The sequence below is a fragment of the Saccoglossus kowalevskii genome, chromosome 4, assembly GCF_978046115.1.
Source record: "Saccoglossus kowalevskii chromosome 4, keSacKowa6.1, whole genome shotgun sequence".
Taxonomy (NCBI): Eukaryota; Metazoa; Hemichordata; class Enteropneusta; family Harrimaniidae; genus Saccoglossus; species Saccoglossus kowalevskii.
In genome coordinates this window covers 4120240-4140089 of record NC_140644.1, presented here as the reverse complement: position 1 = coordinate 4140089, position 19850 = coordinate 4120240, and the positions used below count along the sequence as shown (strand labels likewise).

Below are 19850 nucleotides of genomic sequence, written 5' to 3'. Positions count from 1 at the left end.
CATAACAGAAACAGTATTTTTCTATTTTTCAATCCCATGCCACTGTCGAGCAAAGCTTACAGTATTGCTGACTATCCGTTGCTATCAACTATCAATATGTTTTTGACTTCTGAAAAAATGATAAATGATATGGCTTTGAAACTTCTCAGAACATTCGATAGTTGAAGGATTTCAGGTGCTTCATTTCTTGACAAGATCAATATTTAGATATTTTTAGCAGCCCTCAAAGTTTTATTTTTTTCCTCGTGGCCATTGGCAACCAAGTTTGAATTTCTGGTGTCCAACTGGAAAATTTAGTAGCCAAGTACAAAATTGTCATATTTGCTTATTTCATAATGATACTTATATCAGTTTTCTAATTTTGAAGAATATTTTAAATTTATATTACAGACTGCATGTTATTGTACGACTGGAAACAACACCAATAGCCGTTGAGCAACAGGCCATTGGCCTATTTTTATTTAGTATAGTGTTGTTATTTACGCCACAAGTTTAACACTTAAATAAATACTACAAGTTTTAATTCAATTACAACAGAACCGTTATTTTTTTTTGCAATTTGTTTCCTGTAAACTGCAGAATCCCTGCGAATATTGCAATTAGTACAAAACTCGGTGTCTTACTTGTCTTGACATAATGATGATTTGGCAGCACGAAATAAATTCAGCGAAGCAATACAGTATGAGCTTGAAGGTTTGAAGTTGGTGCGGAAATCAATGGTAAAAACATAGGTGTAGAACAGTTGGCTCAGTCCATTGGGTAAAAGGTCACCCAGGTCAGTTAAAAATATGGCTGACTTAGCAGATAGATTTAGAGATGCATGCAGACAGACAGGTGTTAAATCTAACCATTTTCAAAGTGGTATTCGGAATCAGAAATGTCATTTCTTGAGCACATGTAAGAAAGCAAAATGACAGGATCGATTTGGCCAATCTAAGTCAAAGTCAGGCTGTTAAATTCATTGTGATACAAATCACTATGCTTCGGTTGTCCTGAGTGTTATAAAAGTTCCAAGCATCAGGTCGAGTCAGCTCCTATGCTGGCATGTGATCGGACTACATTTAATCATTCACAAGAAATCAGTGCTACATTTGCAGTTCATGAAGGCACAGATGCAAGTAGGTATCCGTGTTTACAGGGACGAGATGGAGTTGAGTGGGAATGTGGCCATGAGAAGCCAATTGCCAGTTTTGCACAAACTAATTGCATAATCAGATTGATACCATATTAGTTGTACTAATGATACTATGATCAAGTACTAGCACTTGCTTATGCTTCAGTTATGGCAGGTCATCTGTGTAATACGACTACAGATAGAGTGGCAACTCAGTTTTATTGGCCTGGGGTGCAGGATGATTTTATTAGGTATTTTAGGTAAGGTGATATATGTCAAAAAAACAACTCTCAAAGGTCAAGTTAGCAAGATACCATTAGGCGATATGCCCTTGATTGAAATTCTATTTAAAATGATAGCTATGGATCTCATTGTTCTGATAAGCCCAGGGACTGAGAGAGTTCATGGGTACATTTACCTGTTGTAGACTATGCTTCACGGTACCCTGAAGTTGTGGCGTCAAAGGAAATTACTTCAGTGGTGGTTTCTGATACTTCAGTCAGAATAAATAGTAGGCTTGGTGTACCCAGAGAAGTTAACTGACTTAGGGATGCACTTCGTATCTGGCATTATGAAAGAAGTGAGCAGAGTGTTGTTTATCAAACAATTAATAACTACTCCATATCACCCAGCATGTAATAGTTTGGCTGAGTGGTTTAATGCTAAAATGTGTTGAAACACATGTGTCAAGAACGGCCCAAGGATTGAGATAAGTATTTTGATCCAGTACTGTTTGTCTATAAAGAAACTCCTCAGGAGAGTTTAGGGTTTTCACCTGTTCACTGTTTCACCAGTGTTTATGGTCATGTTGGCCATGAGTGGAATGTCGATCAACATAGAGAGATCGATGGAGTTATGAGAGAAATGTTGACGTCTCACTGACTGTTCTAGACAGTCTAAAATTGATAAGATCTGAACCAGTTAGATCAAAACCATACCCTTTACCATTTGCTATGACAGATATAGTGTGGTCAGAAGTTAAGAGTATGTCACCTTATGCCTCACCAGTTGTTTTGGTAAATAAGAAAGAAGAGGGTGTTTTTCATTGATATTTAAAACCCAACTGCATTGATTGCAGAACCAATGCGAGACTCATTTTCATGATTAAAAGAGGGTCGGTACTTCACCAAAATGTATCTCACCAAGGGTACTGGTAGATCTTTATAAGTGAGGGGTCTGAAGAAAAGACAGCCTTTCTCACCCCTGATGTTTTATATCAGTTTCGACGCATGACATTTGGGCTCGTGAATGCACCAGCCTCCTTTCTACCGTATATTGCGTATATTGTTGGTAGGTCTTGAAGGTTTAATTTAATTGATGAAATTTTAATTTATTCAAAATCGTGGGAAGAGCATGGACATATTGTAACTAATGTTTTGGCTTGTTTAAAGAAGGCAAGATTAACCGCAAGACCTTCAAGGTGATTCTTTGGTTTTACAAATTTAAGGTGTATTGGACACCAGGTCGGTGACAGTATTTTGCAAGTATTGCCAGATAAAATAGAAGCCATACAGCATGCAGCTAGACAAGAAACAGTATGACCAGTGAGGTCATTGTTATGCATGGCTGGATATTATCACAATTTTGTTTCAAATTTTGTTACAATAGCAGTTCTTCTCAGTGATTGGACAAGAAAAGTTTAGCAAGGAAAGGTAGTCTGAGGAGATAACCAGGAACGTGCTATAAATCACGTTCTATTTAGTAAGCAACCAATATTAAGGTTGCCTTATTATACTGTGAGTTTTGTTTTGAGGTGCAATCGGGAGTTGGGTTTGGTGCTTGCTTATTGCTGTAATATGCGAAAAAAAATTTCCAGAGGCATATGGTAGTTGTAAATTACTAACAAGAGAGAAGTCTCTGTGATTGATTGAAAAGGAGTGTTTGGCTGTGATTTGGGCATTCCATATTTTTCACCAATATTCATATGGTAAAGAATTTATTTTGGAAACTGATCACAAGCCATTAATGTATTTAAACTATGCACGACAAGTGAACAGTATGGTAATGCGGTGGGCCGTATATTTGCTGAATATTGGACTGAAAATTGTCCATGTTCAGTCTTGAGGATGGGCATTGTCAGCATCATTTATGTTGTTCATATTACCTCAACATTGCAAATAGTAGTGTGCATCGAGTCATGGAAAGAACCTGTGTACATTGTCGTGTGTTAACTGTCAAAAAGGCGATTTACATGTCATACTTGTTTATTACTCTGGAAGGACAATTGGAATCTACCAGGTGTGCTTGTGATTTACATAACAAAGAATGTTTACAACTTTTGAAGAACAAATGGAATCTAGCAGGTGTGCTTGTGATTTAGGGTGGTGATCAAAATCAAACAAGTGGTTTCCTACCCGGTAATCGCGGGGCTTCTCGGAGAAAAAAGATATAGAATTGATCGTACTGAAATAAAAACTGTGCGTGTATAAAAGGACGTGAATACATATGCTCCCTTACAATATGGTTACTCTGACTAAGTTGCTAAGTCTAAGTTTTGTAGGAAAACGTTATTTTATTTTAAAATTCAAGTATTTGTCATTTACCTCGGCAGATTGGCTTAGTATCATTTGTATTATGTAGAAAGTCTTAATGAATTAATGGATGGGCATGTGCTTATTCAGATTTTTCATGTCAACTGGCGTTGATATTCTACTTTTTCGGGAGATATTTGCGTGTGTGTTTTAGCTGTATTTGTATTGTTCACATAATATTAACTTTGCTAAACATATGACAGGTAAATGTCTCCATTGCATACTCATCATATTGATTATTATAATTACAATCTGACAGCCGATAAAAGAACAAAGTGTTGGTATTTCAGCTTGAAGTTGCAAATAACGCTCTGTAAAAAGTATTGACCATATCCATTATAATATCACTAACCAATAATTTGCTGTATATTTATTATAGTACAAAATGAGCATACACGGGAATATTCATAAACAATTAAAAGAGAAATGTATCCTTAAAATAGTCTGTATGAGAGTTTTTGTAATTGAGTCTCAGAAGTCAACATTTTACATTCCTCCACGATTCGGCAGTGGCTGATGAGACACGATTTCTCTTTAAACGTCAGAAACTTGCAAGTTACAAAGATATATATTTTCAAACAGCTGCCGGTATGCTATGACATACAGTGACATAGTGACCTTTCAACTTACGTGTTTGGGGAGAATACGCTGCAGTAGTTGTGAATAATGAATGGTTAACATTTAGTCGTGTTTAATATCTAACCCTAAATATATACAATATTGTACTTTTTTAGTGCACATCACGGCTAGATGAACAAATCAACAATAAAAATCCGCGTTATATTACGTTCTACTGAACTAATTGAGTCAGTGGCCCATTTTATAGTAAACAGCCTAGCAGATGATAATATAAATAACATGTACATAAAAGCACTGGTTTCATAACACATATTGGAAAAGTGTCTGCTCAATGAATAGCAAAATTATTTGTCAATATTACTGATAAGAAACAGTTGACAGATAATAGTACATTGTAATAATAAAATAAAATGAACAGAATTGCCGTGAGAAAAATGAACATGGAATGTAAGCATTAAGACGACTAAATTAAATTAAATTGAATTAATTACATGCATAGACATGAAATTAGAGAAAACAAATATGCTTTTGCCACAAAAGCCAAGTTATACGATAAGCTGAGATCTCACCAGTATTATGCACTCATGGTTCTTTAATTTTCACCAACATATACTGCCCAAAGCGTGTATATGTGTGACCTTTGAAATGTATGATGTAAGAAGGGGAACTATTATTGTGTCGGTTTGTGAATCAACTGAATTTACTTAATGTAATATGAATGTCCATAAATGTTCCAGCGATCCAAGTGATACATTTTTATCCCCGTTTTCTTTTAAATATAGAGGGTAGTAGATACAGTAGTAATAAAATAAAATAAATGCAAATTGATATTTATATTGGAAGATACATAATAATAATAATATAATGTTGCAAAAAAAAACAATATCTGAACAAACAAACAGCTGCATTGATAGCCTTCAAATTATCGGATCAATACTAAAGAGTAATAATAATATTTGCTGTAACTGAAATATTTGAATAGCAAGAAATACATTTCTGGCATTGAATTATTGTTATATAATATATTTGTCATTTATAATAATTTCAATATTACAAATAGGTGAACTAAATAAACTGAATTCAGACAGTGATAATTGTGTATTGTAAAAAATAGTTTAAAAAAAACGAAAATTAAATTAAATGAGATTAAAAAGCGAAACCAGGTTAAATATTATCGACTTATTTCAAAACGATTATTGTTTTTTTTTCTAGTCGCTAGTTATTAAATCATTTGCATTACAATGTGCAACCAAAGCACCACCATGTTCATTTCCAAATTATATTAGAAGTAGTCAAAGCACATATTTGTTTTAACCTAGGTTAGCTGCTTAATTAAAAACGTAGGTCTTTGGTATCGCATGGCATTTGGTATTGGGATGGCAATCAAGCAACTTATTTCAAATATTCGTGTTTATGTACAATATGTCACTCTGATGCAAATATACGATAGGCTTAACGTTATATCAGATATATGACAAAATTGATTAAGTACACTTACTTAAAATGTTACTGCCTTTGCGACTAACATTTAATATTGAAGTAGAACGCACTAACACATGTAATATTATTAAAATATAATGAATACACCACAGTGCCATTCTCTGAATACAACATAAAGCTTTCGATAATTTTATTATTGTTATAAATAACAACCATCAGAATTAAACAGATTTAGGTGAATGTTTTTCTGTGTTTCAATTAATATACTTGCAGAGTTTTACCTTATCGTGGGATAATGTAAAAAATATTATGAAGCCATAGACACCTTTCATTCTGACAGTTTCTATTCAAAATATGATACGTAATTTATGTTTCTATAATTAAATTTAGCATCAAAATATTGTAATAAAGACTTTTTGTTGCCATGCGTGTGATATTATGTAGCTTATTCGCACATACATTTTATTATTTTAGCTTGTGTAAACAGAATTCAAACACTTCGAAGCAGAGTCAAGTAGGCCCATATGTACAATGGGATTTCGTACAGCTATTTTTTTTTTTAATTTAAGGCGATGTTCGATGCACATTTTTTTTTATTTAAGCCTATGGTTGCAAAATAGAGCAGATTATTTTTGCTATACAAGTCACTTATCTTAAATTTAGCCAGCACTGTCATTATTTTCTTCTGCTGTATCATTTACGATATGTTCTGCTCGTCTGCCCATGTCAAATATGCTAATCTGTCATGTATTGGTCGTTAGTATTGATAGGCAAATTGTAATTCTATCCATAATAAATAGAATAATTGAAATTATTGAAAAAAATGATAAAGTTTCCAATATGGCTTCTGCAAGCAATTCAGCTCAGTATTCATTTATAATGTACTATATTGTATATATAGCCATATATGTCGTCACTGTGATGTCAATTGCATATATTCTCGGCAACAAAAGTGCGAATATTTTTATAAAAAATGTCCAACGCTAGTCGGAACTAGGTTGCATTAAAAGTATGAGGAATGAAGAGAATGGCTCGTCAACAGTGGACAAATAGTTGTATAAAGTTCTTTACATTTCTAGGCATTATGACAAAAACCACCATGAAGTTCTTCTATAAATTTCTTCTGTTTTCGTTACTCAAAACATGTAGTCACGGTGATTCAGTGCAACAGCCGCAATTATGGTCAGCTTCTTATTAACAGTCCGAGGCTGAAAGCCATAACTGCGGTTGTTACACTATAACAACAAACCTCTGTCAAACAAACAATTACATGTTGCATTTCAATGTATTTTTCATAAAAATATTGGCTATAAAACAATATTGACATTATTGTAAGTAGTATTTGTATCTGTAGAGTAGAACGATTTTTCATATCTTTTCATATTCATCTGGCTGCTGGGACTATTGCCATTTTAATACATTGTAAAAACATCAACTGTAAAGAACACAGTAGTTATCTGATCCAACATGGGTAAACGAACAATATATTTCTTGCTTTCCAATCAATAATCAATCATTTCGCGAGAACGGGTTTTAATATGTTACGTCTGGCTTAAATCTTCCAGTTTCGTGTTGTGTTTCGATATTCATTTAGTTTTTGTTCCAAGTACCACAAATCTAACAAACCATATATCACCCATGTTTTATTTCGGTTAGTTAATCGTACCAATAGATTCCTCAAAATCAAATGGAAATGTGAACCCAGTCATAAAATACTGATTGGAATCAATTGATTCTGGAGGCACATGGCATTTAATGGTTGTCAGAATATGGTCTTGTTCGATGACAACACTGCCACCATCGATTGGAGCTCCATGCATGTCGTAGATTTCATAGTCCACCAATATCGAAGTAGTAAAAACGATGTTTGCTCCTTCTATTTTAAACTCATAACAGTTATTGGATAATTGATGATACGTAACAACTACATCACCTACAATTCAAAATAACGCTGTTATTAGTGCAATGGCATATAATTTACGATTAATGGTTACGTGCATCTTAGGGTGATATAATCTGGAACGTTTATTTATTATATAATCAAAACCATGCTCAAGTTTAGGTGAACAAACGTACAAAACATATAGTACATTCACTATCGAATTTAATGCAACTTCTTAACGCTAAAACGTACAATGTATCAGTGCAAAAATATACTCAACTATATTCCGCCTTGGAACTAAAGAACCCCATGGAATCAACAAACAGTTCAACTCATTTGTTGAGCTCACTACCTAAAGCGCGTTATTTGTTCTATTATGGATTTTTTGTTTGTGATTCTAATTTATGGTTCATGCGCGTTCTTACGTTCCAATGTTCTACCTGTACGTTTTAACATTTTCTTATATAGTTATTTAGGACTACGATTACCAAATATTATCTTCGATATATCATATTTATCAGTGCGAGCAGCGTTTATTTATTTATAAACTACTTTTAATAGATTGAAGTTCTGTTGTGTGCATAATCACTCGGTGATAAACGGAACCAATTTTATATTTTGGAACCTCTTAACAAACTTTCACGTTTGGTTTTCGGACATTATTGTCAAGTAACCCTTCCATCATCGTCATATATAATAATCTTGTTTTCCAATGTTGATTCAACCTATCCACTCACCGTACACATAATAGCAAACACTGAACGTATCCACTAGTTTTAACTAATTAGACAGTCAATTTTATATACTTACTATTATATTCTCCAGCGATTATATCCTGCAAAAAAAAATTAAACGTAAAAATCATTTCGTTTTCACAAGTCAATATGCGTTGATTTATATGTACAATATATCAATTTCTTTGCAATGTCATCATGTATGTTGTACAGTACATAGTATTTCGGACTGTGAAATTCATCTATTTGATCACATTATTTTACGATCAGTCAATATATAATCCCTCGAATTTAATTTGCGCACATTGCAACACAACGATTTGTTGAACAAAATATGTTCTCTAGGCTGGACAAAAATGATTCGTTCATGATGAGATTGTTTCCATTGCAGAATTATAACGAATAATTATTTCAAATACATACCGTAGTCATGTTCGTGAAGACATTTCTAATGTTTAAAGAAAAGCTTACACGAGACATAATGTATACGCCATAATCATGGAAATCCCAAGACTTGAACAAATTAAAAGTAAACATCATTAGTAAAGAAAACGTACATACGTTTTGTTTGTTTCTCAATTTTCGCTCAGCGTGACGAATTACGTACATAATGAGAATAGAACGAATCTCCATTAAATTATATGTGCTGATAGTGAAGGTAATATCAATTACAATGGTAATATATAATAATATGAGGTAAAGAAACACAGTTGAAAATAACTGACAAATATCTAATGAGCATTAACAACTGCTTTAATCTCAATTCCACCTTAAGGATGTGATCATTATGTTGCTAAATTTGAATTTAAAGTATATTACTCACATTTCAGTCCCGCAGAAACATATGTCAATAATGTAAGTATTATGTGGGCTGCATGGTCAGTCAAAACAAAAATACGTTAGTCGTTGTATCACACGGTTGCAAAATTGAAATTAATTATTATTTAGCACTGGAAATCATAGATAGTAAAATAATGTTATAATCAAGATGATATGTTCGATTAACAAATGTTGAGAGTAGTACAAATTTTAATTTATATATACACATCGTGTAACTACTTACACTATAATTTAATTCATGTGTCAACAACCAATCACAAGACTGGTTACGAACCACACCAAAGTTACGACTCGGTTAGCCTCGCTCAACTGGTTCGTAACCAGTCATGTGATTGGTTGTTGACAAATTCCGAACAAGCCACGCCTCCAACCATTAACTATTCATAAATGGAGTCAATTTGTCTAGTTTTCTTGATTTATTATGCAGATATCGGTAAAATATAGGTAAGGCTTTAGTGAAATTTGAAAGAGCAACCAATATTCTTCAAGCTGTTGTTTTTTTTAGATTTTATTTTCTATTCTTTTTGACCGTTTTTCCGAGTTTAAAAAATGTGAGCTGGCTGAAGCCTTCATCCCTTGTCTATTTCTTACACTAGATACCATCCGATACCCCCGCTCATAGAGACTGCGTACAGTTGATTATAGTTCCTGAGCTCCCTGTGAACCGAGTAACCAAGAGACAACCAACCCACAGGATCCAGATATAAGTAGAACCACCATGTAACCGTCAAACCCCACGTGATTGTCCTAAGTTTTCATGACCAACGTGATTTAAATGGACCTTTCAGGATGTTTAGCTTATTACTGGAATACCCGCCGTATATCAACTATTTTGCCCAGTGTGCATAATAAGGTTGATACTAATGGTGGCAAGAACCTTTTACTGTGGATGCAGTGCGAGAGACACAGTTAGTTAGAAAAAACCCGGCCGCGTAGCAACGTCCTTTGGTTCAATCCACCATATAGCTGCAACGTCCGCAACAGTATAGGAAAGCGATTCCTGGATCTAATCGACAAGTGCTTTCCTACCGGCAACAACCTCTAGAAAATAGTTGTTTGAACAACGTCAAAAATACCATCAACAAGAAAAACAAACACCAAATCGCGACCGAAAAGAACACTACAACTGACAAAACGAAAGCCAACAAGTTATGTAATTGCCAGAAAAAAAACATGTCCACTAGACGGCAGTCAGGCGTCGTATACTTAGCGGAAGTTGCGCGTTTAGACAAACACACCAGCGAAACGTACGTCGGACTTACTGGGAATGAGTTCAAAACAAGATACAGAAACCCCTCGGCCTCATTTAGCAATCAGGCCTCCAGAAATGCGACAGAACTAAGTAAACATGTCTGGTCACTCAAAGAAAAAGATATTGAATATAAAATTCAATGGAAAATTCTTGCTCGCGGTAGCCCGTATAATAGCTCCAGCAAACTATGCATTTTATATTTGAAGGAAAAATGTATCATAATTTTTAGACCCCACCACTTTATCACTATATATATATATTGCTGATCGTAATCTGCCCAAATTTTATCAACGAAGTTTGTTGTGCTTTGATGTACAAATCACACCAGTAACACAGTCAATGGTTGATAGATAAATTACAATAATACAAAATACAATCAATTTTGTCTACACCCATTCGATATACACGAGTACAAAACATTCTAATTCAAGTAAGAATTGGTTATGTCATTTGCTTTGTTTTGCGCGGAGAATCATCGGATGAATGATTGAAAGCATAACATCGTAACACTACAAACCTTAATATTATGGCGAGTACTTTGTGGAAAATTAAGTATCCTGCTCCGCCTAGGTTGTACGTATGTCTTGTATCTATATATTCATCTGTTAATACCTACCTATCTCGGTCAAGTATGCGGATCTGAATCTGATCTGATATCTACCAATCACAGGCCATTAGCAATTCACGTCATTACGACTGACAATGAACTCGTATATGATCATATTCAGTTCCATTTTTGACGACAAAACATTTTTGTACTCCACTGCAGAATCCCAGATTTGAGCATATAACAGGTCTGTATCATTCAATATCAATTTTTAAAAATGTTGAGCTATAAATAATTCTGCATAAGATCGCTTATTATTATTTAAATTGACCACAAAATCTAAGATAAATATTGTACATAGCCTGTATAATTTATTCTTAAATGGTATTTAGGTTTTACTTTTTTTCTATTAACAATCGAGGCAATGTGACGGTAAATGTGTGCTATTCGGATATGTACAAATGGTTACACAGTTGAATAATAATAATTGTTCCTGAAAAAAATAAAACATGTAAATAATATCGGATACATGGCAGGGTGAATATGATATCAAATGACATTAAATATGTATTGCATCTTATACGCCCGCGCACGGTAACTAATTGTCAAGCTTCATGTCATTGCACGTCTTCCTCTTGTCGACCCTGCAAAAAGTCATGCAAAGAGCATGAAACTCGTCCACGTCGATTCACGCCACTATGTACGGTGTGGTTAGTAATAGGCTTTTGTGAAACACTTTAATTTAACATCAGCAGAATTGTGATCATCAAATCAGATCATGAAACCTTGTCATACATGTGAGCAAAATTACCCCTCGAAACAATTTTTTTCTTTTAACTGCATGGAGGCTGGGTAGTAGAACCAACCTAGTGTTTAATAATACAACAAATGTTTGAAAGTTCATTGGATATTTGAAATGTGGTATTTAAAACACTTGGTATTTTTCAATATAGCGTTATTTGTAAACAATAAGTCTTGTAAACCAAAAAATTGGTGAATATATACGCCCTTTACTTTCAAATAGATTAGAAGCAACTAGCTGACATACGTAATATTTGCAATCGCGAATGATTTTGTTATTGCATAAGCTTGAAACATTTAATTTTTATTCTATATAGCAGTAATTAACACACAGAAAATGCAAACCGAACTACACTAATTCATATTTTCTGATTGTTATTAAAGTGGCATAATACTGGTATTAAAGTGGCATAATACACAAATGTTATAGGTCAAGTTGTGAAACAAAAATACGCCCAGTGACAATGGACACAAGACACGAGAATTTCCTGACTGACTGAATATCATATCGAATATGACATTTATTGTATTTTATAATAAAAACGTACATATCACAATAGTTATGAATGTCCTTACACCGTAATCTATGAATGAATACTTTCTCATATACTTTGTTTGCAGAAACAATGAATGGGTTGGACACACGAAAAGGATTCAGTCTTTACCTGGGCTTAAGTTTAATCACTATTCTTGTAGTTTTTGTCCAAATACGACTACCTCAACTAGACACAATGTTCAAGTCATATGCACGAAAAGACGATACAAGACAACTACATCACCATGAACGAACGTTCAATATTAACGTCAATTATCAAAATATGTCAGCTCTATTATTAGACGAAAATATATTGGTATTAGATAATAACTCGTCAAGCATCTTATATAAAACGAATCTTTCAAATCATGTTGTTAGATCGAACAATGCAAGTTACGGGAAACATTTTACTCCAAAGTACTATCAACTAGCAACCACCAAATTAAAGAAGTAAGTAAACACTAAAGTATTTTTAACTATCATTTGTCATTTCTTTGAAGGTGGTGTGAATTACCAAACATCGCCGCAGTATTTTAATGTGTTACGCCATAATTTAATACATCTGTATAGGGTTACAAATGGGCAATCTAAAATAAATAAATAATAATGTTTTATTTATCAAGTATAAACACACACAGAGTAATATAAATTCAGTTTATCATTTGTCTTATAGTAACGTGTTATGTGTTGATAGGCCAATAAATAATTATGTGTACCTTTAATGAATACTAAATTCGATGAATGTACTTTCTTTTGTTGTTGTTAAAAATATTCACATTGATATACTGTTAGCTATCTTTAAACACAACCTACTTGAACATAACTTTCCAGTTACAAGACATCAAATATGAAACTATTCAAAAAGAGATGTATTTCTGTCTAATCAATCTTGCATTATTTCTGATATGTATACTGTATTTTTGTTTCAGTGATTTGGTAGAGCTGCGAGAGCCACGTTACACTATTATAAAAGAACACTCCGGTAATGGATCGTTCCCGCGTGTGCACTGTCGAGGAGAAACCAATGTATTTTTTTTGAAAACACACAAAACGGGAAGTGAAACTACATGTCAGATGTTCATACGTTTTGCTGACATCAGAAATCTCTCTATTGTTCTACCCACATTCAAATTTTCAGGTTTTGGTTGGCCATTTCCGTTAGAGGAGAAACATTACATACATCAATCAGACAATGACAAATTCAACATAATGTGTCTTCATTGCATATATAACAGACACGCTATTGCTCATATCATGGCAGAGAATACGAAGTACGTTACTATTCTGCGCCATCCGTGGAATCAGTTCAAATCGGCATTTATTTTTTTTGGATGGAAAAAAGTTGTTGAAAATGTTATTGGAAATACTACACACCATTTAGAAACGTTTCTTAATAATCCGGGGCGTTTTTACAAATGGGAAAATGCCACAAGCTATAAACATATGAGAAATTTCATGGCTTTTGATTTAGGATTACCTCCTAAAATGTATGATGACGTGCACGCTATCATGGAATTTGTAAATAAGATTGAAACTGACTTCGACCTTGTGATGATATTGGAATACTATGACGAATCATTGATACTCCTGAGACGCATGCTGTGTTGGAAACTTGAAGATATACTGTATATACCCATCAATGTGAGGAAAAGAAATACGCCGGTCCAACCTAATACTGAACAGCTGTATCGTCACTTTAATCAAGCCGATTTTACCCTGTATGAGCACTTCTTGGCAATATTCAAACAACGTATTAGTAAGTCGCCCGGAATACTGGAAGAAGTTGACCATTTTCGAAACATCAATGAAAACTTCCTGTTTTTTTGTAAACGTGCTTCACGAAATGACTCGCTAACTTTTGAGGTCGACAAATCAAATTGGAATGATAGGTTCAACCTCGATGCATCATACTGTAATAAATCAAGAATGTTTATCCCAGACTATGTTCGACATTTAAAGAAAACGCGTTATGACATAGAGACAGAGAGTATAAGAAAAAAAATATTCTACTGGCGATTTTGACAATATTGTTCTAAAATTGAATTATTTCGGGCGAGGGCTAAATTAAAATGTTGAACTTATTCATTGTTTTGCCTTTCAAATAAATCATTAACAGTTAAGGAACCAAGACTTACATTACAGATTATGTAAGTGTCCAACCAAGAATTTGAACAGACTAGTTGGTGGACAAAATAGATATTGGCGGTTTTTGTAATATTTTTTACAACAAATTATATAGCTTTAATAAAATATTGTCGGGATCTGGAAAATTATATATCCGTTTTTAGTAAAGGTACAACATAAAATATATATGAATTTGTGGTTTGCTATGGACAGTCTGTTGGTTGTAAAATATTGTTGTTTTGTTGGTGTTTGAGATTAGTGAAAATGCGACCAACATATCAATAATTTTGGGCGGGCTAACAAACAACTTACGACGTTCATCCACTAATCTGACATCATGAATTGTATTTGTAGTATGGCTGCTTTTTCTTATTTGTTGTGAAATAACATTTACTTGTTTTCAGACTTGTTTTGTAAAGAAAATACACAATATGACATTGGGTATTGCTTATCTGGTAATTAATGAGATTGCATAATAAATCTTCTTTCCTGCGTTCCTGAATTGCTGCGCTTAGTGCACTTAGTTGTTTACTTTGAATCATTATGAATAAAAAGACATTTTCAATGCTACAAAAAATGCTGTACATCTATCACACTGCTGAAAGTTGCTCAATGTTACATGCAGTAAAAATACAATTCAAATTCATGTATTGTTATTGTGTGGGGGATTGTTCGATGTGATAAAACATGGTTATCCCGAAATGCTACGATTGTTGTATGATCGCGGGTTAATGTTTATGATCAAAATATATATGACACGATTAATTTTGGTTCTGGTAATATAATAATTATGATCCTTACCACCATCTTCTTGGACAGACAACAAATCACAGGTTGCCTTCACAGACATGTGATATTTTTTAAATATATGGCACTTTGTGAAAGTCTTGAAAGTCTATTGTTATTGCTTTCTTTCTCCTTTTTTCAATTTTTTTTGCCCTTTTTTCAAACGAATTCTTTTTGAAAACAGCTGTACCATTTAGCCTAACAATTGGGGTATACGTTCTATCCCAATCTGCTCTACTCAGTGACTCGAAGCGATTTTTGATTAGTTACCTTGCTCATCCGTCATCTCGGATTTTGTAAACCTCGGAAGTGTTAAAATGCACTATTCTCTGGGTTCTATACCTCTCGAATTTTGTGTAGTATCAATTGATTATGGGTAATAATATTCACAAGAAAACGTGAGCAGGCATATAACTTTGGCATTCATTTTTAATGTTCGTAAAACATTATATCATCAACTAAATCACACTACTGTTTACATTGTTGTGATGTTTGGTACACAGCATCCTTCAAGGAATCTCTTCACGGGCCCCACAGCGGCGTCCGCAGCCAAATTTCTCTGTTTGCATTTGGTAAAAGCGGAAAACCAATATCGATGTAGTCACTTCCGTTCCGGCTGGAGGTAGTACAAATTGTCTGTGTCAGAGGAATTTGTCTGTGCATCTTTGCAGGAGTGTGTGCGAAACCCATAAAGTTCAGTCAATTATATCCGGAGATCTCTTCTGTGCCTAGAAAGAAATGTGTCTTGTTGCTGTCTTCTTTTTTTATGGTGCGTTCTTGAGTCGTTTTAGAGGATCTTCCAAATAAATTGCCTAATACCGAAGAAGTAATTTGACAACCCAGTGTCTTTGCTTTACTCGAAGCGACTTTTTCCATATGACAACATCACCTAGAATACCTAAACAGGCATTGAGCGGTGGTTTTAATGTGGCATTCCGACCCTGTGTTGATAGAGGCACGGCCGATCTTGCCATCCCGAAAACATACGTTAGATTCCATATCTGCGTAGCAGTTCTCGTCCAATCTGATTCATGTAAGGTCGATGTCTGTTAATTTTTTTTTTTTTGTTTTTTTTTTCAGCGAAGGACGAGCTTTCCGAAAACATAGCATCACAATCACACGTCCGCGTTGAAATGACACCTTCTCCACCGGTATCAGACCTTATATCAATCTCTTGAAAGTCGATGTTCAAATCGATTTGTTGTAAGTGTGATCGATGTTATCTTCACGGATTCCTTCAATGTTGACTATTCTCAAGAGAGATACGGAGATGTCACTGACCATTTAGTGTTTGATTTAGGGTTTGACTGTATTGCAATACATGAAGAGGAATACAGATTTCTAACGTCGGCTAGGTAATAGCTTATGCGCCTTTCGTTCGTAATCATTGTATTTGATGAAAATCCCAACATTTTGCCAATTTACCCATCAAGATTTCACGTGCTCATTTTTCGACCGCTCCGGTCACCCTCGTTGACCCCGAATTGTGTGTCATCAGTATCTCATCCCGGATCGCATCTAAAATCATTTTGATCGAGTTGTAGTAGCCCGGATTCAATTTCAGTTATATGGGTGAGGTATTGTAATAGATTCTATTTTGTTCATGTACGACGTTGTACCACGAATTTAGGCAGTGGATGTCGGGCAAAGCTACAGTAATTGCCATCTAACGAAAGTGTTCGACATAATGATCTTTGAAATGAATTGGGTCACTGTGTGTGAACCCTATTTATAAATGTTGCAAGTCCCCGATCCCAAAATTAAACAAAGCATCGCACCCTCGCCACTTAACAACATATTCCACGCTGCCTTTATATTGTCTCTTGCAAAGCACGTTCTTCACATCGTACAATGCATCATCATCCTTTACGATTTCAACCTTACCTTTCTACATTTTACTGTTGTAATTAGAAATTAAAGTTTTCTCTGTCTCTATTAATACAGGCAAATTTCCACTATCTTGTCGCCGAGCTGTCTTGTCGCTATTACCTAAGAAGGGTAATACAAACTTGTTAAAAAACTGGAGCCCAGTCTCACTTCGTGTGATAAGGATTTTGAAAGTTTTCTGCACTGGCTCAATACATATGAACAAGCTTCAAATGCTAGAATAAATATGCAGAAATCTCCGGACTGGTAGTTGGAAGTGGCGAAATGATCGACCGTTTGGCATGCATTGGAACAATCAAGGGCTAAAGTTTTTGGATACGTATATCGGGAATTCTGATGATTTTAACAATAATAACTGGAAAGATACTGTTGACGCCATTGACACTAAACTTGACCACTGACAGTTTACTCGAGCTTTATCGTATCGTGGGCGAGTTCAGATTATTAATCAACTATGTGCGTCAAAACTATGGCATCGATTTATTAGTATGTCGCCCTCTATCGACCTACTTGACACGCTGCAGATTAAATTTAAAGGTTTCTTGTGACAAGGACGGCACTGGGTCCCGCGAGATGTCATTTACCAACCTGTTAAAGACGGTGGACAGGGTCTCGTGCACCTAGTACCGCGTGTTACTGCTTTTAGACTACAGTTTCTCCAGCGTTACCTGTACTCTGAACTTGAACATCCAAGTTTTTGTTTTGCAGACTTTTATCTCAAACAAATCGGGAATTTGAATTACAGTAAACAATTTTTTGCCATTGATTGTCTTTATATTTCTGTTAATAACTACTTGCCAGTATTTTACCGTGACTTGTTTAATGCATGTAAGTCTGTGTATTTTAACCGCCATTCAAAACCTACAGAAATTCATGAGTATTTCAATGAGCCATTGTTTAATAACTCGTTCGTTTTATACCCTGTTACCGAGCTTCCCTTTGACTTGGACTGCTTCTCGGAAGCAGGGTTAACTACAATTGGGGATTTGATTAATCAAACTCACCGCCGTTGGAAACAGCAGACGAAATTGCGCCCTCAGTTGCTATTAACTCCCGTTGGGTTTTGACACAAAAGCTAAACCTGATTCATAAAGGTATTTTACAAAATTTTGAAGATATGGCTCATTTGGAGTATTTCCATGAAGACACCGAACCACCGAAACCACTTAAAGTAGTAAAATATCATTTCTATTTGCTCGTAAAACAGAGGTAGGGTATGAAGAATCTATTTCTCTTTACAAATTTGAGAAAGGCGCTATATATTAGTTATTGATTAAGACAATAGCTTTGAATAATGCGAGGTTGGACACAGTGTGAAGAGATTTTTTAGATATACCCGCTGACATCAAGCCGAATTTTAATTCTATTTACGATCCTCTCAGTAACAAAAAAGAAGCTGACATTCAATGGCGCCTACTTGAAGGGGCGATTTCTACAGTTCAGTTCATGCATACAGCAGGGTACACCAGTAATGGCAGTAATGAATGTCCTTTCTGTTGACACATTCCAGACGATCTTATGCACTTATTTCTTGAATGTCCGCGTTTTGACTTGGTTTTAAAGATTGTGATTGACCTTTCCAAACGCTTGTCTGAGAGTGATAGTTGTCACACGCAACGTAATATTACCGTAATTGGTATAGTACAGGTGTGATGGTTCAAATACCAAAATGGCAACAGTAACAGAAAGACTTCCCTGGCGGCGATGATAAAACACGAACACGGAGCCAACAAATGAGATTTCAACTGGTACTGGTATTATTATACTCTGCAAACATCAAGTACAATAACGCGGTAAAACTCCACTACTCCAATAACTAGATACTTAAACTCCAATACAATTCAACGAGATCGTCGAACTGATCTCAGTGCTGAACAACTCCCCTATATATATCCCCACTGTCTATAAATAGACCATTACATCAGCATACATAATGAGTCTGGAACTTACTACAAATTTCTAGAATGTTCCACTACCTTCTATTGCCTTCTACAATGTTCTATCACCTATTCAACCAGTTCCTAAAAATCTAGAATATTCTACCCAGACACAGTACGTTTCTAGAACATTCTCAGTGACACGGGAGTGGTAAATAAGTCGTATGCGACAATAGTATTCCTTTATTGCGGTTTACTTTGGGACCACCCCCTAAAAAGGGTTATAAAGTACATCAGCAGTTATTAAATATTAAATATATTTTCACAACTGCTAAAATTGTTATCTACACAACACATTTTAATTGCTTTAATAGTCTTTCTCGTGCTGACCTATCTGACATATTCCTTAGTAGGATTAACAAACGTATTTTAATTGAATTTCTGTATTCCAAGTTTTTAAATAAATTGAATCTATTTCAAAAATGTTGGTGCCATAACGAAGTTTTATGTAAAGTAAATGACACTGAGTTACAGTATTTAATACAAAGAGCTGGTCTCTACTTGTTAGTAATAACAAGTATAATGTAATATTTCATATCTAAACTGTTTATGTTAACAAATCAAAATTTTCTACTATTTCTTCTTCTTCCCCTTTCCCCTCTTTTTCCTGCCCTTAGGTCACAGTACGTCTATGACCTTTTTTTTTGGTTTGCATAGGTTATGAGTGAGGGTTTGGTATTTATACTTCTGTGATGTTGTTGTGGGTGTTGTTGCAAGAACGTACCAATCTTCTAATACCGGCAGATAGGCTAACATGTTGTTCATTGTATAATATCATATCATTTTCACTTGATGGTTCTGTTGTACCTCTCCACAACGTTGGCTTCCAGGAATTCCAGGACTTTGAACATCGTAAAACAG

The 19850-nt window shown here is 34.7% G+C and overlaps 1 protein-coding gene across 1 annotated transcript; it reads left to right on the top strand.

The window, feature by feature from the left end:
- The first annotated feature begins 13509 nt into the window (after nt 1-13509).
- On the top strand, nt 13510-16343 carry LOC146746199 (galactosylceramide sulfotransferase-like). Its single transcript, XM_085498205.1, has 2 exons — nt 13510-14011; nt 16246-16343. Exons 1-2 carry the CDS (start codon nt 13510-13512, stop codon nt 16341-16343), a joined length of 600 nt encoding a protein of 199 aa, XP_085354331.1.
- The last annotated feature ends 3507 nt before the right edge of the window (nt 16344-19850 follow it).

Bases quoted from the DNA above. Each gene is read 5' to 3' on its own strand.
- LOC146746199 (XM_085498205.1), top strand. From the start codon at position 13,510: ATGGCAGAGAATACGAAGTACGTTACTATTCTGCGCCATCCGTGGAAT. The intron at 14,012-16,245 runs GTAAGTCGCCCG...TTTTTTTTTCAG, and splicing joins AATATTCAAACAACGTATTA to CGAAGGACGAGCTTTCCGAA.